At 35.3% G+C, this 19,977-nt stretch overlaps 6 protein-coding genes and 1 long non-coding RNA gene across 13 annotated transcripts in view; 5 read left to right on the forward strand and 2 right to left on the reverse strand.

The window, feature by feature from the left end:
* Positions 1 to 61: 61 nt before the first annotated feature.
* On the reverse strand, positions 62 to 1,850 carry LOC106791917 (XK-related protein 4-like). Of its 3 annotated transcripts, none has more exons than XM_014757929.1 (5): positions 1,458 to 1,546; positions 1,341 to 1,368; positions 939 to 1,263; positions 688 to 843; positions 62 to 608 (listed from the first exon to the last, which is right to left on the reverse strand). In XM_014757929.1, the coding sequence occupies exons 2-5, from the start codon at positions 1,359 to 1,361 to the stop codon at positions 118 to 120; spliced, it is 993 nt and encodes a 330-aa protein (XP_014613415.1). In that variant the 5' UTR covers positions 1,362 to 1,368; positions 1,458 to 1,546; the 3' UTR covers positions 62 to 117. The 3 variants fall into 3 exon arrangements, with proteins under 3 accessions (XP_014613415.1, XP_014613416.1, XP_014613414.1); XM_014757930.1 differs by having other exon boundaries at positions 1,341 to 1,365; positions 1,458 to 1,536; XM_014757928.1 differs by having other exon boundaries at positions 1,341 to 1,850.
* Positions 1,215 to 3,938, forward strand: LOC106791918 (protein fuzzy homolog). Of its 3 annotated transcripts, none has more exons than XM_014757932.1 (6): positions 1,215 to 1,281; positions 2,065 to 2,278; positions 2,366 to 2,758; positions 2,837 to 3,034; positions 3,171 to 3,370; positions 3,467 to 3,938. In XM_014757932.1, the coding sequence occupies exons 2-6, from the start codon at positions 2,201 to 2,203 to the stop codon at positions 3,834 to 3,836; spliced, it is 1,239 nt and encodes a 412-aa protein (XP_014613418.1). In that variant the 5' UTR covers positions 1,215 to 1,281; positions 2,065 to 2,200; the 3' UTR covers positions 3,837 to 3,938. The 3 variants fall into 3 exon arrangements, with proteins under 3 accessions (XP_014613418.1, XP_014613417.1, XP_014613419.1); XM_014757931.1 differs by lacking the exon at positions 1,215 to 1,281 and adding an exon at positions 1,913 to 2,000; XM_014757933.1 differs by lacking the exon at positions 1,215 to 1,281 and adding an exon at positions 1,913 to 2,000 and having other exon boundaries at positions 2,366 to 2,486; positions 2,868 to 3,034.
* On the reverse strand, positions 2,707 to 4,035 carry LOC106791926. 2 transcript variants are annotated; one of them, XR_001382246.1, is made up of 3 exons: positions 3,948 to 4,035; positions 3,684 to 3,786; positions 2,707 to 2,939 (listed from the first exon to the last, which is right to left on the reverse strand). It is a non-coding gene; the product is annotated as an uncharacterized LOC106791926 (long non-coding RNA). The 2 variants fall into 2 exon arrangements; XR_001382245.1 differs by having other exon boundaries at positions 3,928 to 3,961.
* Positions 4,036 to 4,130: 95 nt separating this feature from the next.
* On the forward strand, positions 4,131 to 5,893 carry LOC106791920 (electron transfer flavoprotein subunit alpha, mitochondrial). Its single transcript, XM_014757934.1, has 4 exons — positions 4,131 to 4,338; positions 4,497 to 4,826; positions 4,940 to 5,392; positions 5,481 to 5,893. The coding sequence occupies exons 1-4, from the start codon at positions 4,297 to 4,299 to the stop codon at positions 5,658 to 5,660; spliced, it is 1,005 nt and encodes a 334-aa protein (XP_014613420.1). The 5' UTR covers positions 4,131 to 4,296; the 3' UTR covers positions 5,661 to 5,893.
* Positions 5,845 to 8,897, forward strand: LOC106791923 (zinc finger matrin-type protein 2). 2 transcript variants are annotated; one of them, XM_014757938.1, is made up of 5 exons: positions 5,845 to 5,927; positions 6,325 to 6,545; positions 6,638 to 6,711; positions 6,786 to 6,931; positions 7,078 to 8,897. In XM_014757938.1, the coding sequence occupies exons 1-5, from the start codon at positions 5,862 to 5,864 to the stop codon at positions 7,219 to 7,221; spliced, it is 651 nt and encodes a 216-aa protein (XP_014613424.1). In that variant the 5' UTR covers positions 5,845 to 5,861; the 3' UTR covers positions 7,222 to 8,897. The 2 variants fall into 2 exon arrangements, with proteins under 2 accessions (XP_014613424.1, XP_014613425.1); XM_014757939.1 differs by lacking the exon at positions 5,845 to 5,927 and adding an exon at positions 5,970 to 6,168.
* Positions 8,898 to 9,363: 466 nt separating this feature from the next.
* On the forward strand, positions 9,364 to 15,867 carry LOC106791913. Its single transcript, XM_014757924.1, is given in 9 exon segments — positions 9,364 to 10,328; positions 10,331 to 11,008; positions 13,354 to 13,588; positions 13,674 to 13,788; positions 13,860 to 14,076; positions 14,158 to 14,315; positions 14,418 to 14,637; positions 14,711 to 14,876; positions 14,988 to 15,867. Coding segments are annotated over 9 exon segments (2,811 nt in total). The 5' UTR covers positions 9,364 to 10,186.
* A 2,414-nt stretch (positions 15,868 to 18,281) lies between these two features.
* Positions 18,282 to 19,977, forward strand: part of LOC106791932 (sarcalumenin) — a 7,704-nt gene continuing 6,008 nt past the window's right edge. Inside the window, exon 1 of the mRNA XM_014757950.1 lies at positions 18,282 to 19,699. Coding sequence (XP_014613436.1) covers positions 19,627 to 19,699 — 73 coding nt within the window. The 5' untranslated portion in view covers positions 18,282 to 19,626. The remainder of the gene's footprint in view (positions 19,700 to 19,977) is intronic.

Consider the following 19,977-nt stretch of genomic DNA (forward strand, 5'->3'; position numbering starts at 1 on the left):
GCGTGCTCTAGGGCGTGCTCTAGGGCGTGCGCGGACGTGTTTATTTAACAATGAAAGATAATAATGAAAAGTTATAGCTATCTACGTAAATATTATCTACCTAAACATTATCGAAAATCAATCTTCATTTCTTAAGCTCGATTGTGGCTGATTCTTTTTAGCCGGGTGATAACGCATATAATAAAGAATCATGGCAGTAATACCCAATAAGAAAGACACTGTACAAGGAAAAATGTATATAAAAAAGTACCATGAATTTTTGGCTTCTATAGATAAATTTAACATCCAAAGAAGATTTGCGATAACATTCTCGCAAAAGCATAAGCCATAAAAGAATATATGTTTTACACGAGTATTGCCGTCTATAACATTTAAATATACAAATATGTGGACTAGACCAATGACCAATGCAAGAAGCATGGAATAAACTCGTTCTGTTATCGTTGGTGCAATATGTGGTGCACGATTATTTTTGCGACAAAATTGTAATATACCATGAGAATCGATCAAGATCCAAATTGTCATGGCAATCCAATGACAGATGCAAGCGATAGCGGTGTATAACGGCCATATACTAGCAATGAAACTCACCATTAAAATTCTTGAGACTGTAATCAAATGACGAAGTGAGAATGATATCTTCTGCATAATCAATAACTAACACATCTTATTTCTTACTAAACATACCTGTAACGCAAAAATGCCACAAAAATTGACATATGTTACCTTGAATGCTTATTATTTCCTTATCAAATTGGGCTAATCGAATACTGCGATTATAACTCGCCATTGCCCAACCCATACTGGCTAAAGAACTAATAATACTTCCAATTTGATGTATAACTAGAAAAAAAGGAAAAACGAAAAAGAGATAATATAGACCTGTCATATTATGCAATGCCTTCAAAGAATCAAACATAATTGGAAAAAAGAAATACATTCAAGATTAATGTCGCTGTTATAATGCTTCAATAAAATGGTTAATTGTAAAACTTGTTGAGGTGCTGCTTCAAGAAAGCATTCAAATATTCTCAAAAGTGCAACATCTTGATCTTCCTTCAGCATTTTAAAATAATATTGTTTTTGGCCATTTCTATCTCCTATTTTTTCACACTTACGTGCCTTCAAAGCATAAATCAAAGTATCGTAATAATGTACCACGGGTGCTAATTGGAAAACCACCGCCAAGATGCAACATACTTTCTTTCTTGTCATCATTTGCGCAGACTTATGATTTTCTAATTGCATCAAGTCTGAATCTATCTGCGATAAAAGATATATGTAAGTATGAGCAAGTCATTTTAATCAAGATGTAATACAGATACAATCATTTAATTTACCTCTTCATCTTGATGTTGCATTCTTCTGCTAATAATTACATTTATGAAAGATGGAATAAGTAGAAAAGAAAGAGTCCAAATAAAATATATTGTTTTATTTGCCAGTAAATATCTTACCGCGATGTTAATATCAAATGCCATGTCAATTAAATGCATTATAATCGAACATATTAAAAAAAATATATCTAAATTGGATACGCATGGTTGTCTTAGAGGGATATCCACGTCGTCGAAATCAAATTTTAAAGCTGGAAAAATACCGCCGATGTACAGGATATGTCTTCTATCATTTCTCTCTCTTTCTTCCATCATTTTATAAGAATTGAATAACCTCAAAAGTTGGCTTTTGCACAAGTAGATATCACGCCGTATATGTTATAATATTCATCCGTATTCGTTATAAATATAATTGTCTCATTTGTTTAAAATTAAAGTTGAAAAAGATTCTTGGTACATGTTTTTTATACATTATATATATTTTCCTCCCTCTCTCTCTCTCTCTCTCTCATTACTTCATGATGAAACGTGAACGTTTTGAAAAATTACAAATGGAATCTCAAGCAAGACGTTGGAAAACGTTCATTGGACAATTCAAGCTGCATATAAAATAGAAAAAACCGCTTATTACAAATTGAGAAATATTTTGAGATGAACATACGTGTATGTATCTATATTAATCAATATATAAATGTAAATATATATCTTTTCTGTATGTAATATTTAGATTGTTGTGTAAAAAAAGCAAGCAACACTGAACCCTTTACACGTAATTAAACGTACAGCGTTTGCTCAAGTTTAATTTTACTTTAAACAATAAATAGAAATAATTAAAGAGAGATATCATAAAAAAAAAGATAACTATGGCCGCACAAGTTATGTGTTTAACATCGTCGGGAGGAATTCCATTGTTTTCTCGTCAAAAGGGAGATAAAGAAATGGTTTGTTTTTGTGTTTTATATTTAAAACTATTTACTATTGTTTATTTAACCAGTTTAATCTCTAATTTCCTTCTAAAACATTTGTAGATAACTTTTTCTAAAATGGCATCTCTAAATGGCGTCCATATGTTTCTTAAAACGCAAAATATGAAGCTGCTAAATACAGATCTACCAGATACAGCTATAGTTTGGAAAGAATATGAACAAAGTATTATATTAATCATTATTGCAAATGGTGCAACAAAATATACCTTAAATAAATTTCTTGATGTTGCCTTTGGTGCGATGGTCTTATTCGTTGGTATAGATGAAATAAAAAATGCCAAAAATATAGAACGTTTAAAAAAAGATTTGCGCGGATGTAATCCGATTATAGATAGGCTTTTAGAGTGTTTAGATATCGGAGATCGAATTTGTACCAAAACAGATATTATTAATATGACGGAGTGTATAATTTTATACGAGAATCATCTGTTACAGGTATATAATTAATAATGTATTTAATATACATTACGTATCACTGGATAATCTCTACATGCATAATAAAACTTCTTCAAGACTTATTTAGAGGGATACATGGAATGTTTAGATTCAATGTACGGATGCGTTCTGGTACATGGTTGTTTAGCAGTAGCTACCAATGGATGGTGGTCCTTAGATCCTATAGAAAGAAAATTGTTAATAATGACAATAGCCACTGAAACTAACTACACGGCGCGTGATTTACCTATCTTTTTACCTTATAAAAGTCCTAACGCAAGTATTCTCATATCATATTACAGATTTAATAATAGAAATAAAAATAGAAATATATTTAAATTAGACACGATAGTGTTCATGCAAGTAAGAATTGAAAAGAGTCCTTCTTATAGCAGTCTATTTTTTTTTTTAGATAGCTTTTAGATTAGTATCCATTACTTTAATAAATCATGTAGAAGTAGTCTCTTTATGTGGACCAAACCCAGAGTTATCAGAGATCGAAAGATATGCTGTGCAATGTTGGAAAACAAGTATGGATATTTTACGTAATTCTGAGCAGTGTTATCTTAGAAACGTACCCGCAGCACTCTCCTTGGATATTAACGCATTAGGGTAATATGACTTTATTTGTTGAGAGAAAAAAAGAACAATTTTTTTCATTAATTACTATTTAAATGAAGAAATATTAAAGAGAAATGATTTTTCTAGATTCTTATTAGCAAACTGTAAGGTGGACAAATTTGTGCTTAGTAGAAATGCGCAAAGCACAAAAAATCGTGTCACAGGAACACACAGGTTAGATATTTTGAGAACATTTTATCATCAGGCAATAGAAATATTTATGCTTTCATCTGAATGCGAAGAAGGTAACATAGAGATGAACTTGGAAAGTAAGTGGAAATTTGTGGGTGCCAAGGAAACATACCTATGTTCGGAATATCATAAATGTCACGCTCTAAAATATGAAGATCACATACTCTGCGTCCTATATGCATCTGTAGTACCTACTCACACTATGAGATTGATTACTGAAAAAATTTTGAAAGTGTTATTAATCGATAAACAAATCTGTTGGTAAACATTGCAAGATTAAAATATAAACAAATAAGATATGTATTGCAGTATCATTCGTATGGAAGCTGCCAAAAAATATAAGAGAAAATAAATACCGTATAGTGCAGTTATTTACTTAAAAATAATTAATGCGAAAGGGATTCATAAGGTTGTCAAGTAATCATAATCATAATCATGTGTACACGTGCGTATTGACAAGTAGGATCGGTTTTGACAACCCAGCGTGACGTTTTTACCGATTGAGATCTTATTGGTCACCATTTGACTAAGTTCGGCACTCCTCTAGTAGTCGTAGAGTGCACTATTGCCTTAATCTGCCATCTTGCAACGTAATCAGCGTGAGAAGAAATCAGAAGAAAGAAAAAATTATCAGCTAATGTAATTAAAAGAAAAGGAAAAATCAATAATTAGTTTAATATTGGAGTTTATTTTATACGATATAAATATATTAAATATATAGAAAAATGTTAGCTGCATCATTCAAATTATTACTCAATGCGAAGAGAGTGAGTAGAAAAATTCATTAAAAATGAATAAACTAAAACGTTGATGATTATTTTTTTAAAATGTTATACTTATGAGACTAGTTATAGTACTATGATTGAATATGAATATGAATGAGCACAGATTGGCATATTTTTTGGTTTTGTTTTTGTTCTCATAGGTTAATTCATTAACTCGTCTTAAATCAACGTTAGTTATAGCAGAACATAATAATGAAGTATTGTCATCGATAACATATAACGTGTTAAGTGCAGCTAAACAAATTGGTGGTGAAATAACCATTTTAGTTGCTGGAACAAAATGCGATGGAGTGGCAAAGGCTATAAGCAATGCGAATGGCGTCAACAAAGTTCTTTTTACAAATAGCGAAGCATTTAAAGGATTTACTCCAGAAACATTGACGCCACTGATATTAGCGATGCACAACCAAAATAAGTATTCCCACATTTTAGCTGGTGCTAGTGCTTTCGGTAAATCATTATTACCAAGAGTAAGTACATTTGATAGATTTGCTTTGATGTATTTATATATTAATTTTTAGGCTCTCTTTAATAATAAATCTCATATTTATTCTCTAATCTATTCAATTAAATGATGTTTCAGGTAGCAGCAAAATTGGATGTTTCGCCGGTAAGCGATATTATTGGTATTAAAGGTCCGGATACTTTTATTCGCACTATTTATGCTGGCAATGCTATACAGACCATTAAAGTGAAAGATAATGTCAAAGTTGTATCTGTGAGAGGTACTTCGTTTGAACCATTGCCCCTGGAAGGTGGTAATGCAACTTGTGAACTGGTTCCACCAGGTGATTGTAAAACGAATCTGGTTGAATTTATTAAGCAAGAAATTAGCAAGAGCGATAGACCTGAATTGACATCGGCTAAAGTAGTAGTTTCGGGAGGACGAGGTTTAAAGTCGGGTGAAAATTTTAAATTACTCTATTCCTTGGCTGATAAACTCAATGCTGCCGTTGGTGCTTCAAGAGCTGCCGTTGACGCTGGATATGTGCCCAATGACTTACAGGTTGGACAGACAGGAAAAATAGTTGCACCGGTATGTATTCAAATTGTGTATTTATCTATTGAAATAATATTACTGATTTAGATGAACCACAAATAAATTTATCATCATTTCGTTTTAGGACTTGTATATAGCAGTGGGCATTTCTGGAGCAATTCAGCATCTTGCCGGTATGAAGGATTCAAAGACAATCGTTGCTATCAACAAAGATCCAGAAGCCCCAATTTTTCAAGTAGCGGATTACGGATTAGTTGAGGATTTGTTTAAAGCTGTGCCAGAATTTACAAACAAATTGAAATGAATATTTTATTATATATTTTGTAAAAAGTGATAATTTTTAACCAGTAAGAAATAGTAACATACGATCGAAGAATGAACTTTATTCCATCGAGAAATTAGACTATCATAGTCTTTTATTTGATAGGGTGGGAGAAAAGAAAAAGAAAGAATATATATGGACGCATATTTTTGATATTTATATTTATCGAATTAAAATACATATATGGGAAATATATTTTGTGCAATATACAGTAATAAACGTGTTTTCTTATTCTACGATATTCTGCAGGTGAGCGCATGAAATATATTCTATTATTAATTCGACAAGAATTATACAGATGGCAATAATGGGTGGATTATGCGTGGCGCTACTAGCGCTCTGTATTGTTTTGTTATAAGCCAGTCGCGAACGGGACGATAAATATCTTTATGAATTTACGTTAGAGAACGTTAATTTTTTATAATACTTCAGTTTAAATATTGTTTTATCGGATAAGTTATATAATTAGACAGCTCTGACTATGTCAATGGTAAAATTATTTTGAAGGAATTTACAAATAGTAATATATAGTAGACGTCCGAAAAAAGAAATATTTCCTAACCGCTATATTTAATTGTTGACAACGTTAGTAGTTTGTAATTTGTATTATATTAATATAGTGATAAAGAGTATTATTTATTTTAAGAGACCCGACGATCACAGAAGAAAATGGAACAGAGAAGAGTACGAACGAATAGCTCTTCAGCGGCTCCAGGATGAAATTGCTGAAGAGGAATTAGGTATTCCGAAGCAGCCAGCAGTAAAGAGAGAATTACTTAAACAAAGGGATTATAAGGTCGACTTAGAATCTAAATTGGGAAAAAGTGTAGTTATTAATAAAAATACTCCATCTTCGCAAACAGGAGGGTGAGGATCAAATAAAGTGAAATATTTTAGTTCTGTAATGTCAATTAACACAATATTACTAATTAATATTAATCACGATATTACGTTTGCAGTTATTATTGTAATGTGTGCGATTGCGTTGTCAAGGACTCGATCAATTTTCTCGATCATATTAATGGAACGAAACGTAAGTATTGCATATAATCATTAAATATTTTATCATTATATAAACTTATATTTAATCATTCAAATTGTTAACAGATCAGCGTAATTTGGGTATGTCAATGAAGATAGAACGCTCTACGTTGGAACAAGTTAAAGCTAGATTTGCTCTTAATAAAAAGAAATTAGAGGAGAAGAAAAAAGATTATGATTTAGAGCAAAGAGTGAAAGAATTAAAAGAAGAGGTTTGTTTTTGTTCTTATATTTATTGTTGTGTTTAACAAATTTTTTAATATCTATTATAATTCTAAATAATGAATGATCGAGATTGAATAATACTGTAACGATAACAGCTGTATCTTATTAAGAAAATGGTATTTAATATTTATAGGAAGAAAAAATTAAAGAATATAGAAAAGAAAAGAGAAAAGATAAAAAGAGGAAATTAGACGAAGTCGACGAGGAAGATGCTGGACCGTCGGATGATATGGCTGCTATTATGGGCTTTTCTGGTTTTGGCTCGAAAAAAAAGTGATCATGACTTTGGCACAGACATTCGTGAAAAAATGTCTTAGTATAGGTTACTTTGTTATGTATCATTAAGCGTTGCAGCAATTGTGCGCACCATCAGAATAATTATTTATTTTAATATGACTGAAATAATAACCAATTAAAATCTGGTCATTATATCAAGTTTTAATTCAATCGTTAGTAAATTTTGTATACGAAATGAGACAAACATATCGATTAAATTTTAAAAAAGAAAAAGAAAGGAAAACTGTTAATATATGAAATGAATGGATCTAAGCAGGACTGATTCGTTCCTATCGGACGAAGTCGTAAGAGAAAAAGGGAGGGGACCCCTTATATACAGATTATTTCTGAAAATGTGAGCATAAACTTCGGAGATAGATTTAATACGCTAAAATAAGAAATGAAGTTCACATGAACATATGCCGTGTAATAAGGAACAGAGAACAAATCTCCTTGTACATATAATGTATACATATATATATATATATATATATAAGGGTATTTATACTGTTCTTATAAGGATTATATTTTATGGAATATAACTGCCTTGAGTTTCTGCAAATAAGAGTCGATTATTTTATTAATATTATTTACACTAACTTACATTATCTGGATTGCTTTACATTGTCTAATACAAATTACACCTAAAACTACACTATGTACATTAGTTACATTACCTGCAAATAAGAGAAACAACATTTACAGCTAATATTCACTCTTGTTTTACGATCTTATTATACTGGTTTTACAATTCGAATTCTAACTGTCTTTGCTTAGCCAACTCCTAACCGTTTCTATCTTCTGTCGCGTTATCAGCGTTACCGAGTCTCTCTAAATCTAATACGCCTGCGCGTCATAATTGTAACAGCAGCCGATTTAAATAATAGCTAACGGGGTGACGAAATATAAATAGTAATATTTCGTTACATATATATATATACAATTTATAATTACTCGGCTGAAATAATTTAATATCGAGATTATACCACATTCCCTAACCGTAACTATCCGTTTGACGATCGGTAATGTCAGAAACGCAGGAAATGGAGATGTTTAAAATGAAAAACAATATAAATTGAAAGTACGTTACGATAAAAATGAAAAGGATATACGCTTCGAGTTTCTTTCTTCCTTTCTCTCTTTAATAATCTCCCTACGAAGGCGATAGCATCTGTACAAGTTTAAAAGAGAGGCCTCTTAGGAGCTAAGGAGGAAAAGAGATAGCGAGAGGAGAAGTGGGAGGGAAAAGATTCTCTCTCGGGAAAGGTACTCACAGAGAAGATTCTTCTTTTTAGTCTTCGAAGAGCATTGCGCGCCGAAAGATCACCATCACCTCTATAAATTCCTATATTTAATAGCGATTGCGTAGGCGTAGACGTGTTAGAATATTAAGGAGCTTATGTCGGTAGGGCTTTACGACTTTAATCGCGCACTTTTTGCGCCTTTTTTTGGTCCCTTTGAAAATCGCAGTAGTATCGTCACGTTACTCGATTTCGATCGATCGAATAAACAGAAGTGCATCGTTTTCGCGTCACGCGAAGTGAGATTCTAACTTTTAATTTGTAATTACAACTTTTACTTTGCATTTTTAATGGAAATAAGATTTCTCTCTCTTGTTATTTTTATGATTATAACAAATGTACAATAAACAATCAATATTGGCGTATTGTACGCGTTAATTCGTTGTACGTAAATTCGTCGTATGTAATTGCAAAGTAATGTCAATTTTATAATAAGCGAAATATGAGCGGCGTGGATAATCGAATTTAAAGATTCATTAGATGCTTAAAGATTTGCAATTACTTAAGAGATATATAGATATATGAAAGAGGCGATATGTCGGAAGCGGTAATCATATTCACATTAAAAAATTGTATTCTACGAAAATCATTGAACTTGGAATTCGCGTCAAAGAGTAGGAAAATGTGATGTTTTTATACGAAGGAAAAAGAAGAAGGAAGTGTGAATCAATGGAATAATATCTGTAATCTAAGGACGAAATTAAATCGTTTGGAAAATGTCGCGTACGATGCTGCAGCCTATCGAGGAATCCATGTCTGGTAAATCAGGTAATTACTTATTTTAAATATTTCTTTTTTCTATATCAATATACATTGGTATTACACAGAAAGAGTCTTTTTTGCGTCAAGCCGTTTTTCCGCCGAACTCTCTCTTTCAAAGTTATTTAGTTTGTATATTAGATTTACATATTGAAACCATAGGATGTTTCTTTCCATTTTCGACGATGCGCACTTTCCCTTTTATTTTCCGCGGAAGTGAAAATGGTCGGTTGTGAAAGACGTCGTTTATTTACACGGCGTTTGATCACGCACAATTCTTCTTCCGAACTCTCTTATTTTCAAAATAGTTGTAAGCAATTCTCTGAGATTGGAGTAGTTTTATTTAAAAATGATTAGGAGTAATTGTAACAAATAGCTTGTATAAATAATAAGAAAATTGATAAGAACACGGGGTGTTATTTGGTCTGACAGGAAAGGAAAGGAAAGGAAAGGAAAGGAAATAATATACTGTATAAGCAAAGGAATGTGAAATGTTCGTTTGCAAGCTGGTCACGAATAAGAGCTAGATCCATATCATCATGCACTTAGGTTCCTCCCGTTTTTCGCCAACGAAAGCTATTCTTCTCTGTAAAATTGAACGTCGTGGACGAGAAAGAGTAGAACCGTCGATAGAAATAATTGAAATAGAAATAGTTGAAATAGAAATAGTTGGAACAGATTCGATTAGATTGGCCGTAGTCCATTTGTATGAGAAATATTGAATCGATCGTTTGTCATGGTTTAAAGCGCCATGTTAGTGGGTCGCGTACGCGAAGGTATTTTAGATCTTATGAACTTGACCGTTAATTAAATGAATGGATATTATTATCGAAGCGAAGCACGACCACAGGAAGCGTGAAGAACGTCCGGTGGTGGTGGTGGTGTTCGTTTGATCCTCGAACGATCATGGTGGCCGAACTCATGGATATTTCTACGAGGAGTGTCGCCGAGTGGGCAGCAGTTGGAGATACTCGCGATAAACATTGGAGAAGACCGAAATGGATCGAGACTGCGACTCGCGAACCGATCTACAGCATTCTCGACGTTAACGAGTTGACTCGAATCACCCTTATTCCGAGAGGAATTCCCTTGTTGTCGTGTTGGAACGCGTTGGAAAAACCTTACCAAATCGTCCTACCCTACGACTAGATTCAGAGGAGCACGCGTTTTATAGCCTTGTTGAGAAGGTAAAAAAGGTGCGTAAGAAAGAAGGGAACAACGAAATGAAGACTAACGTGAACGATACCGAAGATGGCAAGGACGACAGGAATGATCAAGGTTTTGGTCAAGGCTTTGGTCAAGCCGCAGTTGACCCTGATTCCCGTTTAACCGCTGTAGTCGTTCCCAGAGGTATCGTCGGTTTGGTCGGACCGTACAGAGTTTATCAAAATCCTAACGAGAGAAGAGAGTATATGCTGCGAGAGGAAGAACTCGTCGAGGAGATCGTAGATTCTGACAGCGTTTCTCGGGAAGCACCTAATTGGAGAGCAAAATGGAAGATCAGAGAGGACGACGAGGAAACCTTGGTCCCTGATATTCCTCATGTTCCCACTTTTCAAGAATCCGGTCAAGAGTTGGATATATCCGAGTTGGATTCCGAATGGAAGATGATCGATGAGCGTTGTTGCATCGAGGACGAGATCGAAAATTCCAACAAAGTCGAAGAAATTCTTTCTGGTAACAAGTCCGAAATTTCGTTTGATGACATTGCATCGAAGAAAGAAAAGGGTAAGCAGCAAAAGTACCAAAGACACATTTTTCCACCGTGTCTATCAGAGAATATGGCTTTCATTTGTATGCGAGACAGACCGTGTAAGTAAGTCTGTGTCATAAGAAGTAGTCTCTGTTGCCGTACGACATATGGCACATTGTGTCGTGAATAGAAAAGCGAATAGCGGTAGTAAGCGACACCTGTTTCACCAGTAGATTTATACGTATTGTACCTATCTATCTACCTACCACCTGTGTCCCGTGATCTTTCGTTAGGAAAGATCGTTCGATGACGAGTCGCGCTTCTAATTATAATCCTAATTTAAGATACGCCTTTTTTTTTCTTCCTAATCGTTAACCTCTTTTGGATTTCATAGTATACATTTTCAGGTATAGATGTATCATTACAAATCTCTCCTCCAGCTTCTTGCTGTTATTTGCACGATTAACGTTTATTACTTTCGTCATAAAAATCCTACAACGGTATTTTCATGTCACGTATGTATTTAAGGAAGTAATTGGAAGACATCTGCTGGTATGAAGCAGCAATCATAATAGTCAAAGCATATGGAAGAATTATCAAAAGATGATTGAAAGATGTACAATTAGTTGTAGTACATTTACAAAAGAGAGTAGTCGCGTAATCGCTTCCGTTAATCTTACGACATAATGTGAATTTTGTCGTCGTTTACCTATAAGACGTTACATTTTTGCAAAGCAATAAATAAATAATAAATCACACATTCCTTTGATTTCGAATGTGACAGGTGTTGTAGACGTAGGCGCTCTTTATGAGGACACGCATGTAAAATGCATGCTTCGTGTGAAAGTAGTCCTGCACGTGATTCTAAAGTGCGGACAAGAAGTTGGTTCAAACTTTCATCAAATTTTGTTTCTCGTTTGGACCACTTTCGTCTCTCTCTCTCTCTATCTTTCTCTCGCGTTGATCGTAAGGAGGTACGCGAGTGCTTTCGTTAGCGAAATTTCCAATTGGATCAGGAATCGAAAGAAAGCGGACGATGGGTAAGGATTAAAAGGAGGCTACGGATCTCGACGCGATCGATAAGCAATGTTGTCAACGGTCTTTCTGTTGGTAGCATCGTAGCGACGACGATTCTCGATACTCTTCTTATTTTACTTCTACCTTATTTGATTTATTCTTTAACCGTTAATCTAAGCGATTTAATATATCCACCTATGTTATCTCTTCTTACATTTTCTAGTATACCTAGAGACAAGTAATTTTAACCTTTTTTTGATAAAAATCAACCGTTATACGTGTATAGGTACTCGCGATCTTCTTCCGTATAGTCTTCCGTCAAGCATATGTCGCGACTCGGTTATGTTTGTCGGCCACCAACTGACGGAGGAACTTGACTCTTGACATTTGACTCTTTTCAACATCAAAGTGCATATCCTCTGCATCATTTTGATCCCTTGATTTCACGAACAACGGTCAGAGAGTATAGAGAGAAAGAAAGAGAATGTTCTTCAACGGGTTCTTCCTAAGATGAGATAACGGAATACGTATAGCATCCAAGAGAGCTTATTAAACATCATTTCACGAGCGTTCGAAGCTACTTGGCCCGTTTCTACCCAGGAACGAATGGACGATCGAAATTCTCTTTTGCTTTTTTTTCTCATATTTATTGTATTCATTTATTGCATAAGATAGAATTCCAAAGTAAATTAAAGCGAGAGCAACGTACGTACATTGTATTGTAATCATGTATAAATATAATCAGCTGCGCCACACGTTTTGCATATTATTATGGTATTACAAAATTATAAAGTATGTAATCAAATATCGTGGTCGCGAGAAACTTCTTACAATAAATATGCATTCGCTTTGCATATTGCGGTGAATGCTCGATTGGCTTTCATTCACTATTTCTAGTTTCTTTATTCAAGCGTTCGTATATTACAAATTTCCAAATTCGAGAGATCTTTGAATCTTGTTTTTTTTCTTTTTTTATCGCAACACTTGTATAATCGAACAATCACACTTTCTACAAAATTGCATCTTAGACAAAGAGATCAAGAGATAATAATACAAATAAATGAGACGCGATCACAAAATTACAGTTAAATATATTTAGAGTTGCTAATTCAATAATGCACTAAGAGACAATCTGAAAAAAAGTTCTGTTTTCCCCGGAATGAATTACATGCTTTTGCTCTTGTACTAATTGCACACGATTTTACGCATCGAAAGATTATACTTTTACTCGAAGATTTACTCATCGGCCGTAGAAGCTTGCGCACTAACGAGTTAGCGCACTAACGAATTAGCGCACTAACGAATTTGCGCAGTTGCGACTGCGGCAATGAAGCTTTCGATGATCATACTCTCGATGTTTCAGCAAGCAACGAACAACAGGACAAGGACAGTTTGAACGAGACGGCGAGTACAGCGGGTGGCAACGTCGTCGAGGGTATACCAAGCGGTACACCTGGGAGGGCTCAGAGGAATAACGATAACGACGAGTCCGCACCAGCGCAGTTATCTTCCTCTTCGCCGCCATCGAGATCTTTAGTATCCAGGATTCTTGCGAGAGCACGATCGCCAAACGATTTGCTCGACCATACCGATCCATTGTAAGAACCCCTATATATGTTATACCTATATAATATTTACTTACTTACTTATTCTATTTACATTTTATTGTCTGAATTATGACAGTTCTCAATTATGGATCGTTCTTTCCAATGTGTACGGAGAATTGGTGATAGTGGTAATGATGGCACTATGTTTAGCCGAAGTCATGGATACGCCCGTTCCTCTTCTCAGCTTGCAGGTATGCCAATTTATATTTTTCACACGTTTATATAAATAATATATGATATAGGAAATATCATTTCATTTTAGGGTATTTTTTTGATGTATCTCTACGTCGGAAGTATCGCTGTTATCATCGGTATATATATTTGGGTGTTGATCGATAGCTGTGCGAGTCTTAACGGTATTAGAAGTGACGTGGAAATCGGTGCTACCTCTATTACGAGGTTCGGATCATTGAAACGTGCTCATATTTCTCGAGCTAGAACAGCACCCACGAGCTTTTACATCCGCGTCGGTGCACTTCGTAAGTAGACTAATTAGATCTTCCTCTTATGATGGGATTTATTCCTAAGCAAAAATCGATTAATTAGATATATTTTTCAAGTATTTGGATTAGCTACTCTGGTCTTCAATGGTTTAGAAATGGCAATGCACTCGATGATGCAAGGCGCTGAATGCTTGACCGATGTCATTTTTGCGCACCCTGTATTGCACGGATTATTTACCTTTTTACAAATGCATTTTTTATTCGTTAATTCTCAGGTAAGACATGAGGATACGTGAAATTTCATTGATACCAACGATGACGATGATGATGATTACATTGATTGCGTTATTTTCGCTTTGTCATTTGTTGCTCACTAGGTGCTCGTCGAAAGATTCGGTTTAGCTGCCAGATTTGGTTTTACGCATCTTGCAGCGACGAACATAGCCGTCTGGGTGCGTCTTGTTATTTGGGACTCTGCGCAAGAGTGGACTTATTTCGTATATTTGGCTCAACGAGGACCTCATACGTCTGCTGCATCCACTTTGAACCTTCGCGGATTTCCCGGTTCTTTAACGAGAAACTCTCGTGATCTTTTAGGTAAGTCAATCCTATTTTATCTTTCTCTCTTATCATATCTTATATATATCTCTCTCTCGCACATTATTTACAGTCGATCCCTCGTCGGAAGATAGGTCGATGTTCAGGCCGTATCGACCCATTTCTAATGAACAAATTTCCCAAGTGATCGCCTTGCAAGAGTGTTTAAACACGAATACGCTTGGACAATTGTGGACATCGAGTTTACCATTTCTTTATCCTTTCATCGTACAATTTAGGTTAGTTATTTTCAAGACGTTATGGATTGCACCAAAATCTAACTTAAAACTCGCTTAAAACTTGCTTAAAACTCGCTTAAAACTCACTCACTTATTATTGTTCATTTTTAGCTTAATCGCAGCCGCCGTAACATTTGTCATGGGACAAAATGTGGGTCGAAGTCGCATAACGCAGAAACAAAAGTTCCACGCCGTTAGCAAGGATTTAACGAGTCACTCGCGAGTAGGTTGCGATGGATCTAGCAAGGGTCTCTTCCTTGGAATACTCTGCATGGTAGCCGGTATCGTAGTCATCTTGATCTTCCTAGTGGTTAGGGAGGACGAACATTTCTCGAATATTACTTTGTCTTGGTTGACATGCGGTACCTTAATCGGGATTCTGGCATTAAGCGGTTTGATGACATCAACCGGCTTGATACAAATTCGTCAAATGCCCGTAGTAACGAGCAAGGCACCTGCCGCTCTCGACAGCCTCCTCTCGAACGTTGCCATTTTCGGAGTTCAACTGTATTCTATTTTCACGATCGTGGTATGCGCTTGTTCCTTGGCTTTATTCGAAGAAGAAAACGAAGAAGAAAGAGAAGCCCAATCAAAGGATGGAAACGCGAGGCAGACGCGCGGTAGACATATCATGTTACTGTCGGTTTCGATCCTACAATTGATCCAATGTTTCGCGCAAAGCACCTTGATTGCCGAAACATCAAGGAGATCCTGCATTACGCGATTTCAAATGTTAGCCAAACCAGGACGTCAGGTCATCACTTTCCTTTTATTCACTAATGCCGTTTTATGGGCTTTCGATACTGTAATCACGCAAAACTGGTTATCCCAAGAGTTGCAATTAAGATTTTTCGGCGTTCTTGTTTGGGGCATTTTATCGAGAATCGGATTACCGTTATTGATATTCTATCGATTCCACAGTTGCGTACTTTTATTAGAAGCCTGGAACAAATGCTATAGAACGCCCATAGGTGAACATCCGCTCAACTGACGGCGGCACAGAAAGCATTCGTTCGATCGCTCTTCGAAACTTTTCCAAGACTCGCGGAATCCTATTTGTCCGCTTTATTCGCATTACTACCAAGGGATGCTAGTCGATGTTAAAGAAGAGGATAAAGGAATATCTTGCATGGTAGAAAAGATTCCGAAGAATAGTAGTCTATTACTAAGTAACACTGAATTAACATTGAGTTCAAAACATTTTATTCCATACATCGATAGTTCTAGCTGGCTTTATGTAGATCCTAATCCTATTTTCCGCGTTGCTACTCCCGCGGCGTGTACTCAATATTTGAAATATGCCATGCCGCCACCGAAAAGAAAAATCCATCACCATCATCATCATCATCCACATCATCATCATCGTCGTCGTCGTAGTCGTCGTCGTTGTAGTCCTCGATACCACGAAAGACATCGCCGAGTAATGAGTGATCCAGGTAGAGGACCTTGGAATTATCTCGATAATCCTTCTCAAACGAAACAACATCGAAGAGGGTTCAGTTTCAGCGAATATGATAATGAAATGCCTGCTCTGTTAGAGCAAACATCGATGATACGGACTAACGAGGATAAGTTTTTTCTACCGTCCGAAGAAACAAGCGCATCGACTTTTAGGAAAGTGCCATGGCACCTAAATTTACATATGTTGAAAATAAGAAGAACGTGAAATGCCCTTATGTGCTATATTAGACATTTTTTAACAGTGACATCAAGTTTATTTATATAGTATGCACCTTGGCTTTCATCTTTCAATTCGATCATATGAATATCTTTATTGCATTTAACGCGACAACGCAGCTTGCTTTATTTATTTCATTGAAACTATATTTTGTACATAAATAAATATCGGAATTACTAATTTATGCTCTGTGGAAAGTAAATTGACAATGAGTTAACAAAGTTAACTGAGCCGATCGACTCTACTATTTATCTGGAATTTGTTCGAACATTTATATTTTATTAAAATAAGATTCGATGTTATTATATTAAGAATGATTTATATCAATACCATTTACTATTTTCTCATTCCTATCATTAGGATAATATGATGTTTTTCTTATTTATTTGTATTATTTATTAAACGTTACTTGCGCAACATAGCTATGCTATATATATATATATATATATATATATATATAACGTGTAAATACTTGCTATATAACGTATATACATGTTGAAGGTGCTTTAGAAATTGCTACTGAAATGCAACTGAAATTGAAACGTTTGAAAAAGAAATGCACGTCCCACCGTGTTGCGACTCAATTATTACTTAGAAAATCGTTATAATGACAAGTCAGGTATAATAATCAAGCAATTAATATTTATAGTAAAATATCTTTGACGTTCCTTCATTTTCCAAACAAATTATGAAAATAGACTACTGCAATGTGTGTAATCAATCGTGTTAATATTTTCAATCTAATTATATCGAATTTGACTGAAAAAATATTTTTTTTTGTATAATAATACGTAATATTTCAGATAATATACTTTATAGATTTAACACGATCAAAAATGAATATATTTACGTGCAAAGCAGCATGAAGAAAGTCAACCAAGTTACGAAACAGCTAAATGATGATAAATGCGTGGGTGAAGAGTGACGCGAATATATCTTGAAAATAATGTTACGATGAGGCAGAAAGCCTTCATCGATTTTCCTTATTAGCTCGATATCCGATTAGCTATTTTCAAAGGGCTAAAGGGCTTTTCATAATAATTAGAAAGAATCAAAAATATCATCGAAAAACAAACTCTATTTTATGTATGAGATATTTCCAAGACTAAAAACATTGTATAAGATAAAAATACATGTACCAACTTGTACGGTATAGCACGCTTAATCAAGACCAACATCATCCTGAGGTTGTTGAGAAGACTTTGAGGTATTAAATTGCGGAGCGTTTCTAGCAGAAGAACCTGATATCTTGCCCATCATTTTCAATAAGTCATTAACATCGAAGCCACATTTACGTCCTAATTTTTCAATGAATTCAACGGTCTTTTTATTTTGACATAATTTCAAAAAATTCGATGGATTTTCATCAATATTTTTGAAAGCTTCGAATATCTCTGGATCCTGAAAAGTAATATTTCGTTAAGATACCTGCCTAGTATACACTATTAATATACATCATTAGTATGCATAAATAAATGCGTCGTGTGAAAACGTATGCGGGCTCTAAAGCACCCTTTAGAAAACAAGTTCACGAGCTTACCAGAAAACTTTCGAGTAGTTCCGGATCTTTTATAAATTGGGATATATCTTCTTCTGCGTTCGCTTTTGCAGGCTTCTTCTCTTTCGCTTTTTTCACATTTTCGTCTTCCGCCGTTTGTTTGAACTTTTCTTCGAGCTTGCGTTCTTTCTTCCTTTTATGTTCTTCGATCTTGCGAGCCTGCAACGATACACATATTATTCCAATGACAATTCTGATTATTGTTAACATTAGGGAGAAGGTAGGTATTAGGGAAGAAAAATTAGAAAATAAATGAAACATCAAGATTTAGATATTCTACGATGCATACAATAGCAATTTTCTCTGATATAATCGCGCAATCAAAGGGTTAACTTGAGATATAATTTCAGGAACGCATCCAACGACTAAATCATTATGACGTGAACATGCCTGGGGCGCAAGGTACATTGTGACCTCACATGATTATACAGGCTTATTATAGACGGCAGAGCAGCCAATTTGGCTAGCAAATCTGTTCTTAAGAATGGAAAAACAAGTCTAATATGTTTAATCTTATTACACTGGAATACTTATCAATAATTATCGATTATTATATTATATTACAGGGTAGAATCCCTTAATGATAACTCACAATTTACCAATTACTCTAATTCCATCATACAAATCTTGATTGTCAGGTTCGAGGGAAACGTCATAAAACGATTAATTGTACTTTTTAATGACGTGTTTATTGACAAGAAGAATTAGGAGAGCGGTCACGGTGCGAGCGAGAGCAACAGTAGAGTTAGAGGCGGGGTAGGGAAGAGGTATAAGAAGTTTTGCACGAGTGGCCACCTTATACGGCGGCGACCCGGGCATCTAAATATAAAGGTGGTCGCCGTTGCGACGATCCTTTCTGTCTGATGCGAAAGCGACCATCCGAGCGCACCTCTAACGTTATGCAAAAAGATATCGCATAATGAACAGAACGATGATTTATCCTAAGGAAACACCTACTGACATAAAACGCGATTGTCCGAGTTGTAACTCGATTACCTCTCCATTTTCTGCAATATGCAAAAGAAAATATGATAAAAGCTTAAATTTTGAAGAATTACAGCTCGTGCTCGCTGCTGCTTCTTAAACCTCACGACGAGCGTATATTTAGCGTATATTTAGCTTATTTGTTTATTATCATAAACGTTGAATAAACCAACTTTGTTCTTATGTTTTTTCACCTTTCGTTTAGTTTTTTGTCGAAGGATAAAAAAAAAAGCAAAATGCCAACAATTAACATAATATAGGCACATGAATATTGATGATTCGTGTGGTAATGTCAGGGTTGCGTTTACAAGATGAATGAAAAAAGAAAGGAAAAGCGAAGAAACAAGGCATAAGTATGCGCGGCGGACGAAATTTCTTGAGCAACGGAGAGGGGTGTCATCAGGGTAATACGACGGTAGTACGACGGATGCCAGTTCTCCGCAAGCGAGTTAAGCTCCTCGAATTCGAGCGTCGCGAGTGAGAGAAGCTACCAGCAGCCTGGCTCATCTTTTAGTGTCTAGTGTAACGATATGACGGGCTCGTGGCTGAGACCCGCGTTCTTCGTGGGCCTCTTCCTGAGCTTTCTAGCCATTGCTTTGCAGGGTGAGTACGCATTCATTTTTCCATTCTATTGATACGATATAATTACTGACTTTCCATATTCCTTGCACCCTTTTCAAACGTTTCATCGTCTATTGCTTCCTACGTTAATCCTTCCGTTCGATTCTACTGCTTCTGCTTCTGCTGCTGCTGCTGTTGTTGGCTCCTGCTACTCCTGTTACTATTACTACTACTACTACTACTACTACTACTACTACTACTACTACTACTACTACTACTACTACTACTACTACTACTACTACTACTACTACTACTACTAC

This window comes from Polistes canadensis, unplaced genomic scaffold, assembly GCF_001313835.1.
Source record: "Polistes canadensis isolate GaletaPanama2010 unplaced genomic scaffold, ASM131383v1 scaffold_354, whole genome shotgun sequence".
In the NCBI taxonomy this organism is placed as follows: domain Eukaryota; kingdom Metazoa; phylum Arthropoda; class Insecta; order Hymenoptera; family Vespidae; genus Polistes; species Polistes canadensis.